Source organism: Ambystoma mexicanum, chromosome 12, assembly GCF_040938575.1.
Source record: "Ambystoma mexicanum isolate Mex_15411 chromosome 12, UKY_AmexF1_1, whole genome shotgun sequence".
Classification (NCBI taxonomy): Eukaryota; Metazoa; Chordata; class Amphibia; order Caudata; family Ambystomatidae; genus Ambystoma; species Ambystoma mexicanum.
In genome coordinates this window covers 1,166,375,201-1,166,400,186 of record NC_090936.1, presented here as the reverse complement: position 1 = coordinate 1,166,400,186, position 24,986 = coordinate 1,166,375,201, and the positions used below count along the sequence as shown (strand labels likewise).

Sequence of the window (24,986 nt, the reverse complement as noted above, 5' to 3'; positions counted from 1 at the left end):
AATCCGGCACAGGTTACAGTAACACAGGCGCTATGGTAACGCGCAGTACCAATGACCAGAATGATAACTCAGCCCCAAAGTAGGAGGCAAAAACTGATACTGGTAACAGTAAGGGGAGAAAGTAGTGGGCTAAATGCAGTATCACGTACTCATGTCAGTAGTCGACTAAATGCGAAATCTAGATGGTAGCAATATGACATTCAGAATTCAGCAACAATCTAGATGCAGTAATCCGCCCTCATAATAATCCTAGGCTGGAAGCAAAGTCAAATTCGTAACATTATGGCATAGCGGTGTCGGGAACAGGCTAGATGCAATGACACATTACGAGCAGACTGAATGCGAGGTCCCAGTGGGAGGACAAAGCGGACAGAAGAGGAAGCTTTCCATCCAATACTCACCAGCTCCCTCAGCGATGCGCTAAATCGCGCAACCGTTTCAGCTGATAGGTTTAGCAGAGTTGGAACGGAGGTGGGGCAGACGCGGAGCTATCTCTGCCTGCAAATTGGGTGGTGCTGTGACAATGGTGGCAGAAAGCGACTGAAGCCTTCGTCCGCCACCCACTAAAATGAGGGTTTTTAGTTTGGGCTATTAGGTGTTGCCAAAACGATTGCATTGGGGTCCAGCTAGGGAGGAATGACAGATGAGGAGGGACACAGAGTCTGTAGGTGTTTGGTTATTTGCCCACCCATTGCCTGCCCATGGACATGTTAATCCCTATGGCCATTCCCACCCACTTCCTGCCTCTGGCCGCCCAAAACGCCTCCCCATGAGAACTCTTTGAGCTTGCTTTAATCAAGCCTTATCATCAGGCTGTGCGTTCAAAGTGCCTGCCACTGTTTGTTCAAAGCAGTCTTCTGAGTTCATGACTTAATTGGAGCTGTAAACCCGCTACTGGTGTAATAAAATGTCTTACCAGGTCTGCCTTCACCCACTCGATTTATAAGCACGCTGCTTGTCCTTCACTGAAGTCCTGTTAAAAACAAGCATTGGCAAAGCCACTGTAGCCTTGTTTAAAACAAGTACTGGCAAAGCCAACCTGTTTGGCTTGTGCATACGTTTTAAGCTTTTGCCAGGCACAGCTATTAGAGGCCCAGGTACTCGCACCACTTTACACCTGCTACCAACAATGGGTAATTGTTACCAGTTTGGCAGTGCCTGGCAAGTGTGTGTTCCCATGCGTAGACAAAAGTCAAAACGGTTGGCATTGGCAATGCTTGTTTGCATCCGTTGTCACGTCATCGCTCAGTTTGTGAAAGCGGCAGCCCTAGTGTACCCCCATCTTAGAATTACTTTGCCTCAGAAAAGGGCGGTGGGGCTTTTTCGCATCCAGACGTCTATTGTCACAGCCCCTCCCAAGAAGGGGTTTATATTGTTTAATTATTAATGTTGCGTGTGTGAAAGACGTGTTTGGTTCAGTAAAATATGCGCGATTCGCATTCGGCTTTGCTTTCAATGTATTGCACAACATATAGTGAACACACACACACACAGTGCAAAATGCAAAATGACGCCCTTGTTGCCCTTGAAAATGAAATGCTTGTTAACGCTTCAATAATGGAACATGTGCGGAGCGCATTGCAGAGGCCGCCTCGCCGCCCCCAAATGGCCGCCTGTGATATAAGCCGACGAATGCAGCCGTCCAGTGCCCAATACTCATTGCCGTGTATTTCTTTTTTAATTTCAGAGCAAGGAGATTGCCTTCCAGCTTCACGAGGACTTAATGAAAGTTCTTAACGAGCTTTACACGGTAAGCCCAATATGTAGTGTCGAATGTTATGCGCTCTTGCTTCAGAATTCTGTGCGCCCCGCCTGACGCACCAGAAGAAGGCCCCATTTGTTTGTGAAGCTTGGGATTCAACCTCGTTTTGTTTTTGTCCGCTTTCTTCACCTCTTCATGAACTGGCTCACCCCTTGTTCTCGTCTCTGTACTACTGTACTGGCACCCTTCCTGGGAAGGCCACTGCCATTGGCCCGGGAGGATAGCTCAGGGGCAACGTGCTGGCCTTGGAAGCAAGACGGCACGGAACACCACAGGTTCGATCCCCGGGTCCGCGCTTAGAAATCTCTGGGTATTTAGTACTTTATAAATAAACAATTACAATTACAAGTCAAAATTAACATCCCTGTTCTTCGAATGAATGAAAGCACAAAACCGCTATAATGGCATCTGACTGGCTTTATCAAACAGCCTGTTTTAAACATGCAGTGATGTAGATGGACAGCTGGCACACGCGTGTGTGGTTCTTTAGTGCAATATTTGGTATCCAGTCAATATATCTAAAACATTACAGCGTAGTACCTTTCAGAGTGGATCATAATACCGAAAAACACAGCAAACATGAATTAAATAAGTAAAGGGTAGTGGGGTTAAAATTGGTCGGGATGAGGTTGGGGTGGAGTTAAAAGGATAAAAAAACAGGGGACTTGGTAGGGACCCTCAAATTAAAAATAAATAAAAATTCAATGTTTTTCGGTATTTTGTCCACAATGAAATTGACCACTCTGTAATTGTGGTCGGTAAGATCACATACAACCCAATATTTGCACAAAAAGGACATGTTGGCATGCCACACTGTTTGTGCCAGGGAATACCATTCTCTATTGGATGTAGGTTCCTAAAATGTAAAGTGGCAATTGTAACCCTGTGACCAATTGCTCTACAAGCAAATGATGGGGGCTAAAGTGAGCAGTTGACTCGATTGTGGATTTGCAGCCGGGCCACACTGTCCTAGATTCCTGCACACACTCCTGTTACAGATATTGTGTAATATGACAAAATGTTACAGATGTAAAATGCAAAGCTCTGTACAGTGTGTGGGGCATCTTTTGTGCACAGGACTTGAGGAAGATGGGTTTGAGGTGTTGCTATGCAAATGGTGTTATTTTCATTCTGCACATGTCTGGTGGTGTTTTCAAGAATGTTTCCGTAAAATAAAATAACCTTTCTATATATAGAGCCAAGCTCTTAGAAACCAAGATTCAATACAAAAATCTCATTGCTATTAAAGACAGTTTTGGTTAAGAGCCGGTACGTTTACAGCCAAGAGTGGGACTTGTGACAACGTCCTTCTTTCCACCCTGCAGCCACACCCCACAAGCAAGAGCCAGGCCAGGCTTACACTGTTCTGCTCATACATGATCAAAGCTGTTCTCACCAACAACCTTAGCAACTACGACCTCCTCGAGGACCCAATCCAGGCTTACACTGTTCTGCTCACACAGGATCAAACCCGTTCTCACGAATAACATTAGCAACTACGACCACTTCGAGGACCCACCCCAGCTCACCCTTTTCGGCCCACACATGACCCAAACCCATTCTCAACAATAGCCTTAGCAACTACGACGTCCTCGAGGACCCAGTCCAGGCTAACCCTGTTTTGCTCACACATGATCAAAGCCATTTTCACCGACACCCATAGCAAATACGACCTTCTCGACAACCCAACTGAGACTCACACTGTTCTGCTCACACATGATCAAACCTGTTCTCACCAACAATGTTAGCAACTACGACCTCCCTCGTGGGCCTAATCCAGGCTCACACTGTTCTGCTCACACAGGATCAAACCCATTCTCACCAAAAACGTTAGCAACTAGGACCACTTCAAGGACCCAACCCAGGCTCATCCTTTTCAGCACACACATGACCCAAACCCATTCTCACCAATAACCTTAGACCCAATCCAGGCTCACACTGTTCTGCTCACACATGATCAAAGCCATTCTCACCAACAACCTTAGCAACTACGACCTTCTCGAGGACCCAACCCAGGCTCACCATGTTTTGCTCACACATGATCAAACCCATTCTCACCAACCTAAGCAACTATGACCTCCTGTAGGACCCCATCCTGGCTCATGCTATTCCGGTCACACATGATCAAACCCATGCCCACCAACAACCTAAGCAACTACAACCACCGCTTGTACACAACCCAGGCTCACCCATTATCAAGCCTTTGCTCAATAACAACCTTAGCAACAGAGACCCCCCTCAAGGACCTGTTCTGCATAATTTATGTTTAGTTCAAAATGGCGCAGGAGCACTATGCATTCTGGGAGTGCTCGGAGCCATGTTGGATATTTACTTCACTCCGCAGTGAAAGGCTGCACACATTTTGCTGAAGTGTTAGATTCACAGTGCTAAGACAAACATGTTTTTTTCAAACTTTTTATGCAGTCAAGGCCATTTCTGCTGGGAAACTGTTCTCCGTGGAGCATGTTTTTAGAGCAGGGAGGCCCTGCATTCCTTGGGGGGGAGCTCTCGATTGACCCTGCTGGCCACCGACGGCTGTCCCTCAACTGCGCAGGTGCAATTCCAGAAGGTTCGAGAATTAACTCCTTTTTTTTGGAGTGCCTATATAGGCGGAAACCTGGAGGGGTCAGGTGAGACTTCAGCCAGAGAAGGACGCTCCGTCTGGCCTTCCTGTGAGCTGTGGCTCTCTCGTCCTGGCTGTCCTCAGGGTCTTACAGCCGTAAATGGGCGAGATGAAGAATGATAATACGCTCACGGTGATGTATTCTTTCTTTGACTTCTTTACGTTTTCTGTGATCTATGTCCATGTTAGTTTTATGAGTTATTTCTATGTACTTGTAATCTTTGAATAAATAGCCGTAAAGAGCTGATTATCTTCTAAAGCGTGCGTAGCTGTGAGTTATTGTTTGTCTGTTTTTGGGTTGAAGTATTTGCTCTATAATTGCATTGGTGATTTATGGTAGTTCCGTGCACTTTTCAGGTGAGAGCAATACAGGACCCAACCCAGGATCACACTATTCTGCCCACAAATGTTAAAACCCATGCTCACCAACCTCATTAGCAACTATGGCTTCATCGAGGACCCAGCCCAGCCTCACGCCATTCCACTCACCAATGATCAAATCCATGCATACCAACAGCCTTAGCAATGCTGAACTCTTTAAGGACCCAACTCAAGCTCGCCATATTCTGCCCACACATATTCAAGTCAGAGCTCTTCAACAGCCTTAGCAAGTGTGACCTTCACAAGGACCCAACCCAGGCTCATCCTCTTCTGTCACACGTATTCAATCCCAACCTCAGCAACAACTGTAGCAGCTCTGACCTCCACACTGTCCCCAACTCCGTGCTAAGTGCCTGGTCTAACAGCATTGCCTAAATAGTAAACACCTGCACCTCTACCTCTTCAAAATGGCAAAAACAGGCCAATATACAACCACTGTTATCCTACTCAAGCAAAGATGGCACACATCTCAAACCACACGTGGCCCAGCTACAATATCATTCTACTCGTAGAACAAGAACACCTCTCGGGGAAAACCAGCTATACCATCATAATAGCCCTCGACAACTATTTAAGTTGGTCCAAAGATTTGTGACTCTGATCCTCACCGGTGCCTCTTGCATCCCTGAAACCCAAACACCCTTGCTACCCTTTTCCCATTTGAGGTCCAAAGATTATGGGCTGCTTTAGCCCTGGACTTGACTAGTCCATACGCTTCTACGTGATTTCATCGCCGCACTTTTCATCGTGGGGTTTTTTGCCGCGATTTATTTTTTCGAAAAAAACATTTTTTTTTGGGCGGGGGTAAACCCTCCAAACCCCCCTTTCTTTTTTTTACACCCCGAACACCCAAACCCATTTTTTCCAAAATGTACCCCCCCAAAAAATTCGATGTTTTTTTTTCCCAAAAAAAATCGCGGCAAAAAACCCCGCGATGAAAAGTGCGTCAATGAAATGACGGTATACCCGCTTTTACATGGGCCCGTTGGCATAAGAAAGCAGAAGATTCCAAAAAGCTCTGACCCCCGCAGGGAAACCCATTTTTGAGGCTCTGTAGGACCAGCAGGGATCCTCCCATCTTAGAGGAATCATTCAGCGACCCCTATAGTCCAGATTTACCTTCAGCATCCATTGCCTGGCATGAAACCCTCTACCAAGCAAACAGAATTCAACAATACCCCCCACCCACCCACCATTTGCATTGCCAGCCTGCTTCCAGTTCCCAGAAGGTAATGCAAAGGCTTAGAGGACTGATGCATCTCATCACCTCCAGTCCCCAGATTTTAGATGTCCTGCCCACTGGACATCACGATGCTACCAGCCCCATGAACCTTGGATTAAAACTACAAGTGAGCGCCCCTCTGCCCTCCCCTCCTGTGCACGGAACTGTGTATCCATGGGTCCTTTTGTTGTGCCTGTATGGAAGGAAGACGGCAAGCCCCTGGGATTGTGTTCCACGCAGCCTGGAAGCTAAAAGGTTGTTACATGACAGAACGATTACTTCCATGGGATACAAACTTTCCATGGAAAATCCTAGCATGGAAAACGCCTCAGCCTTGAAGCTCTGGGGTGCTTTGGATGTGAGAAATGGCTGCTTACCCTGCATCTGCCCTGATGCTAAAGACCCCTGTTGTCTTCGCGGAAATGAATTGAACAAAATATCACAAGCAATATTTGTGTCTCGTTGTCACATCCACCTGCAGCTTCCCAGCCATTTCTGGTGTTGTTTTGGGTGTTATCGTTCCCGCGGTCCTTGGTTAAGTGAAAATGTAGCACCCTTTGACGTCATGCGGAGTGCCACGCTGGTTTAACACTAGCGCTATCAACAGAACATGTGGGATGGTTCACCTGCTTGGCGGGTGCTCTGGTGGCTTGGCATGGCGCTGTGCCGCAAACCTTTCACCCTGAAGCCCAGCCTCAGCCAATGATTGTTGTGATTTTTTTTGTTCAATAATTTTCTTGATCATTTAATAGTAATAACAGTGAAACAAATGATTAGATCAATCTGTTTGATAGGTTTAACTTGAGTAGGTGAAATTACCAATAACAAAGGTATTGCAACAATGTAACACAAGTACAGTGGTAAACTAGAAGGGTGATCTAATCAGCGTGCAATGATTATGAATGGACGAACAAGGGGAGCACATACAAGGAAGGGAAGGGGGCGATGTTCAGAGCATACACAATTGGGTATAGGAAATAGGAGTATACATGTAATCACATATTTGGAGCATTAAAGCAAAAGATATTCACGAACCGTGCGTTGACAGATTATGAAAGGAGAGATATTCAGTAAAAAGGGGCCATTTAACATCATGTTCGATTTAGTTTTGAGATGTGTTTGGTGGGACTGCTCGGCTCCTGGTTCATCTGTCATTTCTTTCAGCACTTTAGTAAAAACCCTCTCTCAAAGGGCCAATGGACCCTATTTTCAATGGAAAGCCTTGGTCTTGTTCTTCAATAGAGTGGAGAGCAATACTGGGGTAAACAGGGCTGTGTCGTTAGCCTCATCCATCTGTGAAGCGCAAGTAGAGCAGGTGTCTGCAACCTGTGGCCTTCCAGATATTTTGGACTTTGGCTCACTTATCCGCCATCTTTAACTATGCCGGCTGGGTGGATGGTAGTTGTAGTCTAAAGCCATTGTTAGGCCAATGGTTGCAGACTCTGAAGTAGAGGGATAACTTGGTAGGCATTCGTTATTTATGGAGATAATATGCCCGCTGCCGGTTGAGGTCAATACATCAGATGACGGTCCTACCTGACTGGCTCATCTCTACTCCAAGCAAGAACAGCTCACTCAAAACCCCTCAAAAGATCTGTGTTCGCAGACGTCATTAGCGTTTCGTATTCGCTATAACGCTAGCAAGATCTACTTGAATAGAAATTTACCAAAGCCCACCTGACACTCTGGGGAGGGTTCTGAGCGCCCCTAATCCGGACTCGACACCTGGGCAGCCATCTTGAGCCCTGAATGGCTGGATGCTGGTTTGCCGCTTAACTCTGGAACTCAACTCTCATTTTACAATTCCCCACAAACCATTGCAGCCACCCCCTCCAGAGGTAAAGTCCCAAGCCCCATCTTTCACCCGAGGAAATGTATCTGTGCTGCCGCTGGCCTGATGTGAGTATTTGTTTCGAGGGTTTGTATAGAGCAGAGTGTCCATCACACTCTGGCGGAAGGGGTCGATTGTGTCAAACCGGTTCTTTCTGGTAGCTGCCGACCACCCATCTTGTCATCTGGCTGATGGTCAATTTAGGCGGGGAGGGGGTTGCTGCCTTGATAATAGAGTGGTAGCTTGCAGGAGCAGCATGGCAAGCAGACACTCAATGAAAGGGTGGCAGCGGTGTCCTCTCATTTCCCCACTAGTTGTTGATTGATTGATTGATTTATTTATTTATAAAGCGCTTTACACCAAACGGCTGTCTGAAAAGGAAAGGTATTTAGAAGCTTCCTGAACTTTTTGGGGCTCAATTGAGACCTCAAAAAGCCCCCCCGGGTTATTCGTAGCATTGCCTTCCATGCTAGATTCTGTCTTTTATACATCTGCAAACTCATGACCTTGGTCTGGCTGGACCAGAGACTCAGGAAGGGACTTTGGCAACTTTCACCAAGGTCCTTATGAGATGCTCAAAGCATCTTCAATCAGCCTCGGACTGGCCTATCCGGTGACCTGAAGGGCCAGCCTAGTAGGCCAGTGCGGGCCAGTTTTTTGGACAGATGCCGTCAAGTTTGATGGCTTTGCGCACTATACGTTTGGACGTTTCAACCATTGTTACTCAACCATTGGTTACAATTTGTACCCAAATGTGCCTCTAGGTGTGATTCTAACAGTTTATTGAAAACAGTTCCTAGTTGCTCCTTACATATACGTATCACCTTTTTTAGTGCACCGGCCTTTTTTCTCCCTTAGTTGGGCTGTGCCTTGAAATGTATTCTTTGGGCCATTAGGAGCTATCTGAGCCTTTTCAAAGCTGTTGTTGTGTGGTAGATGGGTCTGAGTATAAGGCGTGCTTATGCAGCCTTGTTCTGTAGTCTTTGTGCTGTCTGAAAGTGGGTTTTGTGGAGGCCGATGTTCAAGCTGTTACAGTCACCGAGCCTTATCATGATGAGGGATCGCACACAATGGGTAGAGTAGAGCAGTGTTGTCATAGCTGCCCATCGATGCCAGCTGATCTCACCCCCTTCAAACAAACTAAGTTGAGGTTTGCCTTTTTGCTTTTCTTGTAGTCATAAAATCATCCACTGTAACTGGTCTACAAGGGGATCGTCTGCGGATGTTTGCAATACAACTCCCATGATCCACCACCATTGGCTATGCTGGCTAGGGCTGATGGGAGCTGTAGTCCAAAGCATCTGGAGAGCCAAAGGTTGCAGTCCCCTGCCCTATAACAAGAGGCCACCTCACTCAATCAGGGACTGCTCACACAACTGAGTGTATTCATTGACTCTGTTAATGGGGGAGAACTTGACCAGTTACAGCCTGTCTTCAAAGAGTGGCGTTCAGCAGAGGGAGACCGGGAGATGCGATTGCGGTAAGGAGGGCTTAATCAAAATGGGAAGGAGGCAAAGACATTGAAAATCATTGGAATCATGCCCACATTAATGCTATCCTATCCTACAGAAGGCTGATGCATTATGAACAGAGGGGAATGTCTTTGGGGAAAGCGTAAAGAACTCTTAGGGTAGAGACATCATTAACTGGCATGGAAAAGAAAGGATTGGTGTCAGAAGACAACATAACTCACTGTGAATAGCGACTAGCAAGAGGCTTCTGGGAGCGGCAGGGAAGAATGCCCACAGCTAGGGCTCCAGATAAGATTTTGAAGTGGGAGTGTGTTACTCCCTATTTTTTTGTGAGTAAAATTATTTTTTAGGGAGTAAAAATGGAATTCCAATTCCGAATGGGAGCATTTTACAAACAAGTACAAATGCTTTAACTGGAAAACAGAAATGTTTTTGTAATAATTATTCCTTTGCACGTAGTTAGTCATACACATTAAAAGATATATGTTTACCTCTTCTGATCAGTCAGTGTTAGTCGTTTTTCCTCTGGTACTACGTGCACTACTCGTCCATACATATCCATGGAGCTGTTTGGGTGAAAGCAGGAGCATAAGGTCCTACATGTCTGTTTCTTATTTTTTGTTGGGAGTATTCTTACTTCCTATTTTTATTTTTTGGGAGTTCTTGCCTCTTTTAGTGACTAAAATTGCCCGATACACCTCTGGTCTGTAGGACTGCCCACATCCACAGACATCAGCAAGAGATAAATGAAATTGCCACATTTTTTTACGCTAGAGACCGCTGGTACACTATAATGAGTTCACTGGTGGTCAAAAGACAAAGAGGACAATTGACACAAAAAAAAACACAACATTAAACATGTTGTGACTTTGAGGCAGTGCAGGCGTTTGGAAGGCAGTCTGTGACAGAAGAAACAAGGCTTTGTTTTCTATGTTTTTTATGTTTACTCTGGCTCGGACTGGCCTATACGGCAATAGGGCAATGCCCGAACCAAGAACACAAAATGCTAGTGTGAGCCAGTTTTTGTTGGTCAAAGTGGGCCACTTTTTTGGCTGTCTGGACATTTTTAATTGGTTACTTTACCATGAGGCTTGTAGTTTTGACCAGTTCTACTGAATATATATTCTGTAAATGGAATAATTTGCATTACATTTTATTAACCCCCTTCCCCCCCCCGCTTGGGTACTACTCAAACATTCTGTCGCAAAAGGAAGGAATTGCCATTTGCAACTGTGGGCCACTTTTTCATTGGTGCCCGAGACAATTTCACCCCCCCCCCCCCATCTGACCCCGTGTATAATAGGTATATTACCTACTCGATCCCGGTGTTGACTCGAAATGCCCCCACAATTCTCCAGTTACGCAAATCTCTCAAAACATGGCTCTTTCAACAACACCTGACCAAGGACTAATTCCAAGATGCAAGCCCAAATGCCAGCTACGCAGACTCTGTACAGCGCTCTGCTTCTCTAGAGCTCGGTCTGCCCTTTAAACAATAAAAGAAAAAATACCAAAATAATGATTAGTCTACCAAAACACGGTTTCCATGCATGGCAAGCACTAAATAAGATGGAAAAGGCAGGATGGTTCTAGTTAGTCGCGCTAGCCTAAAAAATCATGAGGTCATTAATCATATATATAGTCAACATAAAGGAGGTTTTAATCTCGTCTATTAGATAGAACGCTTCAGCCAACACGTGTTTCAGCACTTTGTCTTTGTCAAGACTGATCAGTAGACATAGATCATGTAGAATCATGATAAGAAACAACGAAATTGAGTAGGCAGAAATGATCAATACATACCATTGTCTGGGTTTGGGGAGGGTGAGGACATGAACGGCAAGAAAGGGACATGGGGAGTAAAATGAGTTAACAAAATACAGAGGTTCAACATAGAATAAATTCCATACTTTTCGGAAAGGACTATAATACACATGAGTTATTGTGCTCCAGTGCCATGAGAGGTCACATGTCATTCTATGTGCAGTGACCGGAACTGTGGTGGAAGAAGCACCCAAGAAATCCCAGAGCTGAAGGTGCCAGCGGTTAGTGGTGTTGAACACTCGTGTGACGGGGGAACAAAGCTTTCCTGGTGATAATCGAGCGCATGAGTGACTGTCATAATGACCAAAGGAGGGGACTGCGCATGTGAGGGGGGAATAACTATAGTGTGTGAAGAAGGGCTGGGGTAATGCGGCTGGAACTCACCAATGCCGACTTCTTCAGTTGACCTGTAGAATACGCGCAGAGATGGAGCAAACGGTGAGCAGCCCGAACGGGTGGTAATTTATCATTAACACGAAGAGTCTTGTGGTAACCGAGCATTTATCCTAATGGTCTCATGTAAAGCTCAGCTTTTACCAGTAGTCGGCCGTGCAGAAACGGTGCAGTTCTGATCAGAGTGCTAAGTATCCTGATTATATGTAAGAGGAGTGGGCGCTCTTTAATAAATATGATAGTACGGTACACTTACCACTCAGTCTTGTGAATTTAAAGGAGTGGCAGTGTTTCCTGGCAACATTGGCTGGCTATACCTTGATTCCCCGTAAAGAAGTGGGAAAGTCTGATTATATAGGGTAAAGGGTGCAGGCACTAGGGGAACCTCATCCTCCCACTTTCCCTTGACAACCTTCCCCTACCATGTGATCAAATCTACGGGTACCACCCCGAGGGTTAGGATCAAGCAGCGGCTGCCTTTGCCTGGTCACATGGGAGGGGATTTTAGGCTAGGATTTCTTGATGACTGATTAATCACAGTACGTACCCCTGGCCCTCCTCTTAAAATGACCTTTACATCATATCAGGTGCTAGCACATTGTTATATGGGATGCAACTACATTATGTAAAATGATTACATTCAAATTGGCACATGTTCGCAGCCACTGCAATGCTGAAATAGATGCATACATGTATATATTCAAAGCTGTTTGTTGATGTTCAGACCGGCCTCCTGCCCGGGCCATTGCATTTTGACATCTTAGAATGTCAGAGATGTATACAATGAAGCAGAGGCAGTTGCTGCAGCCTAATCGTGGAACAGGGATTTGAAGGAACCTGAATAAAGAAGACGGAAAATGACACTGTGTGGACTCGGCTTATTCTGGGATGCTGCACAAATGTACTCCATCAATTATGCTTTCACATTCAAATTCTTCAAGAGGAAACTTCCCAGGTGACAATCACATAGATACAATTAGAAGGACTGAATATTTGTGATTCAGTTGTAAGGATGTGGAGAAATGGGGTACAGAGGGCAACAGGTAGGGGGTTTCAGTTATGCAGGGAATGAGAAAGGCGAACCCACTCTGAATCCGGGTGGTTCCGCAGGGAACAGTCCATCAGATGTCCCTTGAAGAGATATGTCTTAAGCGTGTGACCAACCCAGGGAATTCGTCCCCTCTCCCCAAGGGATAGCCACCCTGTTTGGGACTAGGGAGGTCAGCCTACTAAGCTTAACGCCCCATAGGGGACAGGACGAGCATGATCCCACTGGGGGGTGACCCCTCCTCCTTGGAGGACAGGCCATCCCTTGACAGGGATGTGTGATCCTCCCTTGTCCCAGGCAGCTACGGGAATGTTCATAAAGAAGTAGCTGATATGGTTTCCGACCCGTTACTGTTGCCCTCATTGTTTGAAATGCAGGACCAATGGACTGTTCTGTCTTCTCTCAGGTGGGATTATAAGGGCCCTGTGAGACCGACTAGGAGAGGGAGAGCAGGAGAGAGGTACGCAAGCCTTTGGAGCTGAGGTGCAGAAGGGGCCTGTCCCCCTTAGAGTTGGAGTCAGGAAGCGTTTCCACGTGGGCAGCATGGAGCGTGGAGACGCGAGAAAGACAGCGGAATGCTGCTACCCGGAGCCATGCCTAGAGCTGGAGAAGCTCGGCCGCGCCGACAAGAGAAGTAATAAGACCTCATGAAACGTGGTTAACTGGTGCCAGCTGGAACCAACACTAATGTCCTGTCAAGAAGTGACGGCAAGCACCAAGGCCCGCTCACCAATGCAGAAGACAGAAGAGAAGCCAGCGTCGTGCTGCCACCTTTCCCAAGGAACGTCACAGTAGCAATCCAGGTATGTGGTGCGTTAAGGGAACTGAGAAAGGGAGGACAGGCACAGAAATAGCACAAGCCAGGGCGAGAAGCTAAAGAGCCCAAGAGGGGCTGAGGCACCAGACAGCCCGAAACAGGGCAAGAATAAATATACCCTAAGCCTGGGTTAGAAGCTGAAGAACCCAAAATACTCCACGGGCGTGAAGTCCGTGCCCCAGGGTGGGGAGATTAGCCATTGGGTCCAGGGTGTACCGCTATCAGATCAACCCCAACGGGGGGCTCATGCAACCCCAGATTCCAGGGAGCGGTAGGAGCTAAAAGGCTTCTGAATCAAGCCAGACCAGGCAGCTATCTAAGGACATTTGAGAGGACTTTGCTGGTTACAGGACTAGAACTGAATAGCAGGCCCGGAGGCCTAGGGTCATTTACTACTCCATTCTATGCCAGCCGAGAAGCCCCAGGAAGACTTGTTGAACATTTGGGCCGGTAAGGAATCCGGCCAACCGCATGGGCTTTTTTTTAAAGTAATGAAAATGAATGATGGGAGATCAGCCTCCGAAAAATGTGTGCGGCCGTTCCGCACCCATTTCATCTGCTTCCCGCACAAAACACATAGTCACGTGTACTCCGGGAAGACACAGCCTACAGGTGCCGTATTCCCCTGTCATATTAAGCATGCTGGGATGTGACAGCCATGGGTACATCAAAGCATTCCAAGAAGGGGGAAGGCACACCTTCCTCCAGCCGTGAGCAGCTTAATTTAACTATCAAAGGCTCCATGGATCTGAATTCCTTTTGTCTACTCCGGCTGGTCGCAGTGCATGCTAACGAGATAATTGAAGCAAGCCTGCTGAGGGGGCTTGGTTGCTGGATACACAACAGGAAGGTGGGACTAACAACCTTTTGGTATGCAATGTGTCAACTTGAAGCTAGTTCCCACCTCTCTGTATGAAAGGCATTGAATGGCCTGTCTGGGTCCAGCAGCTACCGCAGGTGTCCCTGCAGAGCAGACCCCTTTCAGAGGGACGAGGGATGTGATTTAGGGGCAACAGGAAGTCTGCTCCCAGCACACACTTCAAGGGAGACCTGCACTTTATTCAAGGGTCACAGAGGATTCAGTGAACCAGAGAGACTCTTTGATCTACAGCAGACAGGAAGATGGGTGGGACTTGGGTATATGTTTTCACCCCTTGTCTGTCCTGTTGCAGAGCACTCTGGTCAAGACCAGAGGTCAAAATGGGCGGGTGTGGTCGGGAGCAGTGCTCCTATACTTTATATTTTTAAGTTTCACTGTTGCTATACTTTTAATTTAAAAAGAAACCGTTCTGGAATGGTTTAGCTTTAAAATAAAAGTCTAGGAAGAAGTTGAAGCTTGCACTTCAGTGCACTGCACTGCACATTCCCATAAACCCAGGGAATTCGTCCCCTCTCCCCAAGGGATAGCCACCCTGTTTGGGACTAGGGAGGTGGGTTTGGATTGTGGTCGCAGTGATGATGTTTGTGGAGAGCGGGGGTAGTCCAGCAGGGAACATAGTTCCACTACTTCTTTTTGTTCACTTCGACCACTGGTCAAGACCTCATGCCTAGCAGAAGATTGTTGGTGGGGACCCAGGATTGGTTCATTAAGGTAGGCTTAGCCTGCACCAATCAGTGGGGCCCATTTCACTTTAAAAGAGGGCTGAACCCCTCACTTAGCAAATCATCCGACGACTTTCGAAAGGAGTAAGAAGGACTCATTTGTGCCCGGTCTGAAGGTACAATCTACCTTACATCTTCCACCAGTGAAGGAAGGCCAGGGGTTCTAAGAGGGAACCAAGACCCCTCTCCTAAACATTTCCCAGGGAACAGAGGGAGATACCGGACTAAGAGGACCCGTCCATCAGCTCCACAACTGGTATCCAGCCAGCACACCGCGTGCCCTGCTAGGTTCTGCCAGCAAGCTTCCAAGGTGGGAAGTGCCGGAGAGAAACTCTGGACAAAGGACAAGGCTGTTGCCTGCAAACACTTTCCTGAGCTTTGGGCCGTCCGCCTTGAAAGGACATTAGCCCTGCAAAGAAGCTAGGAGGAGTGCTACACAAGCATCATCCAGCATCCATCTTTTAAGGACATTTTTCGAGACAGTTGAGTCCTCTAACTGCTTCCGGCTGCACCGCTGACTGTTGTCACGCCGCAGTCACCAGAGACATCCGAGCTGCCTCAACCAGCATTCCAGATCCACCAACCAGCACAGAGACGATGATTCTTGGCCCTGAGTTACTGTGCCAGACTGCCTGCAGACGTCTGTCGAGCCTCACTTGCTGAACTGCCTGCCGCCTGGTACCCGCAGCTGTCTCCCGGCAGTAACTCTGTCTCAAGGGCTGCGAAGCGCCCTGGAGCCGCCTCGACACTGTCGAGCACCAAGAACTTCTTCAGCACCAGATAAATTGTGGTTCTGCCCCCCAGGTCCTTCTCTGAAGACCCCTAGAGGCAGTTACGACCCTTTGCCCCCTTGGTGATGAAACCAAATAACCTTGAACAGTAAAACTGACTACTTTACCAACTACCCTCCTTTCAGGATCCAGAGTGCATCCCTTACCTTCGTAAAACTGTCTGTCCTCTGTGTTCCTTTACAGGGTGGGTCGTATTTGTACTGTCCTAGAACTTTCGTAGTTATTGTTGTTTTTATTGTTATTTTGCATTTATATAGCGCCTTATATACCATTGGTATGGTCTGAACATGCTGGTAGGCTGAACGCCCTTGGGAACCGAAGTTCAGATCAGTAGAGAGAGTAGAGAGAGACAAAAGGTGCGTGTGAGCACCGGGTATGTGTGCAGCTCGTGCGGTATCCATGTAATAGCTGCTTCTTAGCGGTAGGTGTGGTGGTTGAGAGATCAGGAGTATGTGTTCGTTCTGGCAGGATTTATCCAGACCGGATGCGGCTGCGTTAGGCCTGAGGAGAACGCCTGGCTGGGGGGCGAGTAACCAGCAGTGTTTACTTAGAATGATGTGGAGTGAGCGGCGGATTTTGGTATGAGAACAGTTATAACGAATGGTGTCATAGTATCTCTGTGTTCTGTTGAGTGGTGATGTAAAGGAGAGAGTAAGCGTGGTGGTGAGATATGATGGGTTATGTGCTCTTTCAGACGTTCTCTGCATTCCAAACCCTACTATATACGTCACGTAATTCTATGCGCTCCAGTCCGTTCCATGCACTCTTATCCACTCCATGCATCCCAGTCAGCTCCATACACTCCGGTCCGCTCCACGCATTCATGCATTCCAGCTCGCCCCGCGCGTTCGTGTCCGCTCTGCGCGCTACAGTCCACCAAGCGTGCTCCAGTCAGCCCTACACATGCACTCTTGTCTGTCTCACGCATGCACTCTTGTCTGGCTCATGCATGCACGCTTGTCTGCCTCATGCATGGACACCTGTCTGTAGTAATAATAAAGTAGATATTGTTATACAATCTTGACTGGACAGTCCCTTTTATCATTGGGTAATAATTGTATTTTTGCTGTGTTGCAAGTAACCAACGATCCACAACCTTGCAGAGATAAGCCTGCTGTTCTGTCCACGTTACCAAAATTGGATAAGGAGGTCTTATAATTTACTTGTATTCCAATCTGTTCAGACCCCTTCTGGTGTTCTAGAAGTGTGGGGCTGATTAACTGTTTAGAAACCGATATTCATCCCTGGACCATTGGTGCCCCGGAAGTTGATTAGTCACATCGCAGGAACTGTGGGTCGGGTAAGAGGCCCAGAAACTTTTGTTGGTGCTAATATTAGAATCCTGCTTAAGGCAAGAAGCCCTGGCCTAATTCTGAATACATTTAGAGGGGTTTAGAAACCAGCCAAGATTATACCATTTTGGCAAAAGGCCTGTAGGTGACTTTCTGTTCTCGTTAGATTCTTTTCCTCCTGTAGTGGTAGGGCCAGGGATCGAGTTAGTTTAGGTGTCTAGACAGAGGACCGTCTTTATTTTGTACGGCATTGTGCCCTGCATATCTTTTTTTTATTATTATTTTTTTATTTATTGTTGTTTTGATCAGTAAAACCTGACCTTTCAACAAAAGAAGATAATCATGACATTACAAACTTTTAAAATAAAATTATACATCCATATTTCTAAATATACAATTGTTAAAACTCATTATTAACATGTTACATATTGATTATTACTCAGTCAGATCAAGGCTCAGATACATGTAATCATCACAATTACGCTGTGTTAATAGCATCTATTTCTGGTAACTTAATTTCCAAAGCATTTAGAAAATTTACAAGGGCGTACCTCAGTTGTTTTGAATGGCCTTGAAATAATATTGACCATAATTCATCGTGCATCACTATTGGCTTGTTGATCAAATGCTTAAAGTACATTATTCTAGATGGTAAAAGGGTGACGCATTCAATCACTAGATGTTTCAATGTTTCCACTCCTTGATGGCAAAATCGACAAGATTGAACTGATATCTTCTGGCATCTAAACAAAATTTCTGTAGTAGGCCAGATATTCAATCTAAACGCAAAAAGTCAGTGCGATGTTGAGGGTGTGGTGATTGGTTAAGATATTTTTCAATATGTCTCTGGTGTTTTAAAGCAAAAGGGTTTGACTCAAATTTGATTATTTTCAAGCACCCTTCACGGGTTTTAATCCAATCAGATTCCCATAATTTCTTTTTCGCTTTATTGGGATTTTCAATGAGTAGGACTTTGGAGATGTCAGCACCCGTCAATATTTTTGAGACATTAGCCCGCCATTTCGTTGGAAAGTGCTCCTCTGCTGCTAATAGGTAATTAGATATAATATCGAGTAGTCCATTAGTGCTCTCTTTCATGATGCACTTTCTATACAAAAGACATCATTTCCATTTAAATGCAGCATAGAGTGATATAAGACCTAATTCATATCTAATGATCGTAATAGACTCAGATTTAGGGAGCTTAAGCGCTCTTTTCCAATACTTGCTTTCAAAGTTATCCCAGTATTTATATGTTAGACATATCTCCACTTCAGATCCATATAAGATGGAGGGCACAAATGTTTGCTTGTAATATATAACCAATGGTTTAATAGTAAATTTGCAATATTTAGCCCGAATTAGTTGGAGTTGAGATAAAGCATTCTGAAGCTTTGATTGTAAAAGATGATCTTGTGTTTTATCCAAAAATCTACTGAAGACACAAATTCCCAAGTAGATATAGGAGTTTACAAGCTGCAGATTAGTGCCCTGTAGTTGCCAGCGACAACGGCTCCGACCCTTATTACAGCCGAATTGCATTACCTGAGTTTTATTGGTGTTGATACTAATGCAATTTCGTTCCGCATATATATCCAAGGCACTTAGCATATTACATAGGCCAGAGGGTGTCTTGGATACTAATACCATGTTGTCGGCGTATAAGAGCCAAGGAATTGCTACACCTTGTAGTTTGGGAGAATCAACAATCAAACCTTCAATACATAAACCGAAATCTAATAGAAAAAAATTAAACAAGGCTGACGCCAATAAACATCCTTGTTTCAATCCCCTCGTAGTGAGTATGGGCTCAGACAACAGGCCCTCGTTATTCAGGCGAATTGAAATGGATGTATTGGAATGTAGCTGATGATCCATTTAAGTATATTCCATGGGCACCCTGCATCCATTAGTTTCTTGAATAATAGTTCCCTCGGGACTAAATCAAAAGCTGCCTTGAAATCAACGAAGGCCATGTAAATTGCTTGATTGCGTTGCATATTCAAATGGATAATGGCCTTCAAAGTTATCAAATTAACAGCAGTACCCAATCCACGGACAAATCCTGTTTGAAAGGAATCTCGCAGGCACAGTTGATCTAACCAGCGGTTAAATTCACCCAGGATTAATCGGGCAAAAATTTTTCCAGGGCAGTCCAGCAACGCAATTGGTCTATACGAGGCAGGATCCCTTCGATCACCTTTCTTAAAAATTGGGAGAATAATCGATGTTTGCCAGTTCGGCGGCACCAGGCCAGTAAGCATAATGTGATTAAACATGTCAAACAAAATATCTGCCCATAGATGTTTATGCTGTTTGATCATTACATTGTGTAATCCATCCGGTCCAGCTGCTCTAGACTCGCTCAATTTGGATATAAGGAACAATATATCCTCACGATCAAAGTTGACAATATGATTGGCCACACTGCCGTCCCATGTTAAACCAAGATCAGTAAAGGGTGAAGTGTATATAGTGCCATAAAAATAATTCCAAGATTCATGTGAGATGGAGTTAACTTGTAGTGAATGTTGAGTTTTCAACCCAGTATTATTTAATAATGCCCAAATACCTGCTGTTGACTTAAGAATAGTTTGCTTTAACATGACCTCCCCATCATATTAATATTGGGTCGCACGCCGATTTCTAATCCAGTTTTTATACGTCCTTTTTAATTGTTTAATCTGATCTTGGTTAGCTCCTAGGACGTAAGCGTGCCTCTTTAACAGATCTTTAATATCCCTTCTTAGTTCACATTTCTTACGTTTTACTTCTAGATCAAAGGCATGTTGATGTAACTGAGTGGAACCTTTATATCGAGACCTCTGAGTTGCAAAGCGTTGGATGGCATGAACGTAGCAACCGCTAAGACAATCAGCTTCATCAGCATATTGTGCCGACAAGGTGTCTCTAAGCTGATGCAGTTTCCACTCGGACCAATGTACACGATTACCAACATTATTGAGCCGTAAATTTGCCGCATTCATATTTAAAGGAAGTGATTTTGTTTTGGGCCATTCAAATGTTAGTTGTAACCAACTATGATCACTCAAGTGGGTCTGCTTAATAGAAAATTTGGATATGTTGTTCAGAAATTTGGCATTAACAAAGATATAATCCAACGTTGCGAAACAGTGAGAATTGTGCCATGTAGATTTGGGGGGAACATCTCCAGATATTGATCCATTGACCATTAGAAAATTACAGTCAGCCATTAAGGTTAGCCAACGGCATTCATCAGATAAGGGGCACCATTGTTTTGGAGTAAAAAGATGCAAATTTAAATCCCCCATTATGAGTGTGTTAGTGATGGTCACGTCCAATGAAAGTTGGTCAAGGATCTTTCTGATAGTATCGAAGAAATCATTCGAAGAAATATGTTTTTTCCCCCAATAGATATTTATCAAGGCACAAAAACTGTCGGCAACGCGAATTTTTACATATTGAAAACATGGTGGAAACGTCTTGTGCCGATAACTTCGATATTCTTATCCTTGCGGAAGGCCATAAAAAGCCCTGCCATCGGACGACCTTTAACTGCCTCCACCGCTGGAACCATCAAGATGTTATATATGTCCCAGGTTGGAACATTACGAAGCCATGTTTCCTGAAACACCAGGATATCAAATTGTGAGAGATCCTTATTTTCATTATTAAGAAAATGTTTATACCCTCTTGTGTTCCAGGAAAGTAGACTAACTGAATCGAGCTTCTGAACTAATTACGAGCCCACATAATCCCTACTGCGGGACCAAGCATTATGCATAGGTCCCATCTCTGATGTATTAGAGGCCATCTTTTCACCCTATATGCGATTTTTAGAATGATCATCAATGAATTGTGTCTGATCCCCATGGGATACATCTTGTGTCACTATAAAGCCTAAGTTGTAAAAGGCAGTACGAGCCAGCCATAATGTGTTTAGTACCACTCTTGACTGCACAAATATACGTGCTTCTGTAAGGTCGCGATCGTTGGTAAACTCGACCAAACTAATGTCAGCTGATGTAATGTCTTCAAGAGCAGTAATATCGGCACAGATATTCAATATGCTGGCTCGATTGAGATCATATGTAGAAAAGGGGTGGCCACGACATCTTATCAAAAGACGGTAATGATTTTTAAAATGGGCATTACCAGTGTGCCTGGATGATCTAGAACTGAGCTTGTTCTGTTGTTTCGTGCTGGGGGCTATAGAGCGCCTAGCACCTTCCTCCATGGGTTTGCGCAAGGGTATGTTCTGTGCTTTCATCGGACCCTTTATTAAAGGATCAATGTTAGGTAGACCCTTTTGAGAGTTCTGAGGGTTAGGATCAGATATGTATAGTGAACCCTGTTTTGATAACTTACTAGATTCATTTTCACTAGTATACCTTTCAAAGGATGCACGAATCTCCTCTCGTAGATCCTGTAAAAGGTCAGCAGGGTGCTGTATCTGAGTTTTCCCCCTCCCCTCTTGTGGGTCAATGGAATTAGTTTGTTCAGTCTTGCTCTTGTTAGCTGAGGCACTAAAACGCTGTACAAGAGCCTCACTAGCTTTAATCTGCTTGTCAAAGGAGGCTCTTAATTCTGCTCGCACTTCTTGAATAATATCAATGGGTGTTCTTGACAAGTTTGCAGCCACTGTAGAGTCAAGCATACAAGCAGTACCTGAGTCTAAGGCCTGTATCCCTTGTGTGATAGCTAGTGGATGGAAACTTTCATTGGAAACAGATTGCATCAAGGACTCCACTCTTGAGACCGAGTGCTATGATATGTTTGGTTAGTAGTTGAAGAATCTACTACTTCCACCAAATCATCTAATGGTTGATATATTAAAGTTTCCTGTCTAGGGGAATGAATTTCCATATCATCATGTAATTTTTGCTTTTTTCTGGTCGATACAGCCAACTTAGTAACTTTCTTCGCTTTTGTCTTTGTGTTTATGGTATAAGGAGATTGAAACTTTTTAGTTGCTGGTTCACCTAGGGTGCAACCCAGGGTTGCTACAGGTGGATTTTTAGAGTTACCAAACAAGGGGACGAATGAGACACCCAAAACTTTTGGGGTTATCCAATTTTTCATTACGGAAATTGGAAGCGAAGAAGGTTCTTGTACAATGGGCAATGTGATTTGGCCCTCCAATATGGACACGGACGAAATGCCCGCGGGAAGGCGTGATCTAACATCAGAAGTGGTATTAGAGAATGGTTGTTCAGATGTCAAATTTGATGACAACACACCAGATTCTATGCATGGATTTGTCTGTATAGATTGGTTAATCATTTTATCAATACTAGGCCTGGGTAACAAACTACGTGCCTTTTGTTCTTCCTTCAAGAGCATGTGTAACATATGCAGTTCACTATTTTGCGAACGCATCTTTTCATCAAGGGATTCATATAATTTAGCCAAGGATAAGAGAGCAGTATTCATGGCACTCAATGTATTATTTAGTGCCGGAGCCTCAGGAAAAGAGAATCGGTTTTCTTTGTATGGCATCTGGCTATCGCGAATAAAGTAAGGATGACTATGGTCGGGTTCTGAAAATCTGGTGCGCGTAGGTGTAGGAGCTACAAAGGAAGTATTAGATATTTGAGATGGCGACTTATCAAATAACACCGGTGATTTATATAGATCAGGGTTTTTAGACTCTTTTGGTGGAAGAGAGTTTGGCTTATAGGCCGGATCGTTACACCCGCTTGTTTGAGACTGTGAGTTTTCAGTGAGTCGGATCAAATCACCCGTATTTGAACAAATGTAAAGAACATCATGGGACTTGAATTCTTGAGGGCTAGACGCCAGGATGGAGGCCAATGTATCATTACCAAACTCCCCAACCGTTGTTAATTTGGCGGACTCGGCACGTAATATGCGCTGTGCTTCGACAGAGCATAAAGGCACCTGAGGGGGAACAATTAAAGATTGAACATTCGGATTAACCGCAGCGGGCATAGTTTGTGTAATACCAATTTCACCTGTTGAATAAGCCATAGAGATTGTGGCGTCGGCCACCTCGAATCTTAAGTGAGGTTGCTGCCCAATTGCGGGACTAGCAAGATGGTCCGGCACATCCTGCTTGGAGCAAATTGTAAGTAAGTTGCTCTCAGGATTTTTTAAAGCCACATCTGCGGGTAGATAAACTTCAGCCACGGTTATAGAGACAGCTGTCGCCTCCCCCATGTTGGCACAATTAACGTGAGGATCCGGGACCAGATTAGGCTCCGGGACAGAAAGAGTCGGCGGCTGAATGTCACGCTGGATGCTTAGCGTTTGCTTCCCTGGACCAACTCTTGTTGTATAAAATGATCGAATGTCCACATTAAGTGAGCTCGCTCGGAGTCTCTCTTTTTGTTCTTTAGCCCGTGTACTTAAGAGGACCTTGTCTGGACGAGAAGGCAATGGATTATAAATATTAACAAACGATTCCGGCATGCCAGATGTCAATAAATTAGTCTGGCTTGCCATAAATATAATAATGGAAACTAAATTAAGTAAAAAAGAAAAAAAAGAAAAAGACGGAGACCTACAGCGAATAAAATTAAATAAATGAAGAAAGGAAACTTACAAAGCCACCCACACCCGCTTTCCCGCTAGACAGCGAGACAGCAATTCACTTTAGCAATTCACTTTGCTATTCGCGCGCGCATTAGCGCATGCGCGAGCTTTTTAAGCAAAACTTGTGGGATAGGTGGGATCAGTGAGCTAGACAGGAAACAACAAAAAAGGAAAAAACCACAAAAGAATAATATCACTAACAGTCCACCAATCAGGGCGTCAGAATGTAGCCCAAAGTCCAAAATCCAGTGTTGCTCCTACCCAATGGGAGCAATCCGACGGCACCAACAGGGCGGGGTCAGCGCAGTACAACGGGACAGAGGATTTGTCCGGCGAAAACGTCTGGCAACCCGGCAAGCTCCAGCTCCAGCGAGACAGCAATTCACTTTAGCAATTCACTTTGCTATTTGCGCGCGCATTCGCGCATGCGCAAGCTTTTTAAGCAAAACTTGTGGGATAGGTGGGATCGGTGAGCTAGACAGGAAACAACAAAAAAGGAAAAAACCACAAAAGAAATAATATCACTAACAGTCCACCAATCAGGGCGTCAGAATGTAGCCCAAAGTCCAAAATCCAGTGTTGCTCCTACCCAATGGGAGCAATCCGACGGCACCAACAGGGCGGGGTCAGCGCAGTACAACGGGATAGAGGATTCGTCCGGCGAAAACGTCTGGCAACCCGGCAAGCTCCAGCTCCAGCGAGACAGCTATTCATTTTAGCAATTCACTTTGCTATTCGCGCATATCTTTTAACTCGTAGCATAGGGACCAGAGTCATAAGGCTAGTACAGGGTTTTGTGCCCGAGTTAAATCTATTGAGTTTAAACCACAATGAGTTGCCCGTCTGCTGATTCTGATTTACCAAAGCCCTTTCTAGGGAGAACAGTCTGAGGCGAAGCAGAACTCTAACAACCGGTGCTTACTTGAGTTAACACTTTATGTAATGTTCTGCTAATTTGAAAAGAAATCGAATAGAGAAGGCACCCATTTTTGAAACCCAAGCCCACAAATGTGTTCATTTTCACAGGCCCATGAGTATTTGAAAGAAAATATGAAAACGATCGGCTGGAAAGGGAGGCTCCCTGGGTCCCCTCTGGGCCTTCGCATCTTTAGATTAATGTTTTGAATTTGAATGCGTGCCTTTCCTGTGAAATCCAAGCCTCCCTCCCTTTGATAACGAATACAAAGGACCTCTCCCGGCAGATACGAGACGGCGGAGGCTCGGACACCTGCTGGAATTGTGCCGGAATACATGTGTTTTTTTTTTGGCCAAGCTTTGCTTTCATGACACGACCGTGTTATTGAAAGGCTGTAATGGCTTCTAAAAAAAAATGAATTGAAAGGCGTTTGCAGCAGAAGGCGCTTGAATAGCGTCGCCTGACACGGCGTAGC

The 24,986-nt window shown here is 45.2% G+C and overlaps 1 protein-coding gene across 3 annotated transcripts in view; it reads left to right on the top strand.

Annotated features, from left to right (window-relative positions):
* The window catches only part of SRGAP1 (SLIT-ROBO Rho GTPase activating protein 1), a 640,444-nt gene that overhangs the window by 382,426 nt on the left and 233,032 nt on the right, over positions 1 to 24,986 (top strand). For all 3 annotated transcript variants that reach the window (XR_011281914.1, XM_069629793.1, XM_069629794.1), the window contains one exon: positions 1,688 to 1,750. Coding sequence is in view for 2 of the 3 variants with exons in the window: in XM_069629793.1 (XP_069485894.1) it covers positions 1,688 to 1,750 (63 nt within the window). In the remaining variant the exon portion in view is untranslated. The remainder of the gene's footprint in view (positions 1 to 1,687; positions 1,751 to 24,986) is intronic.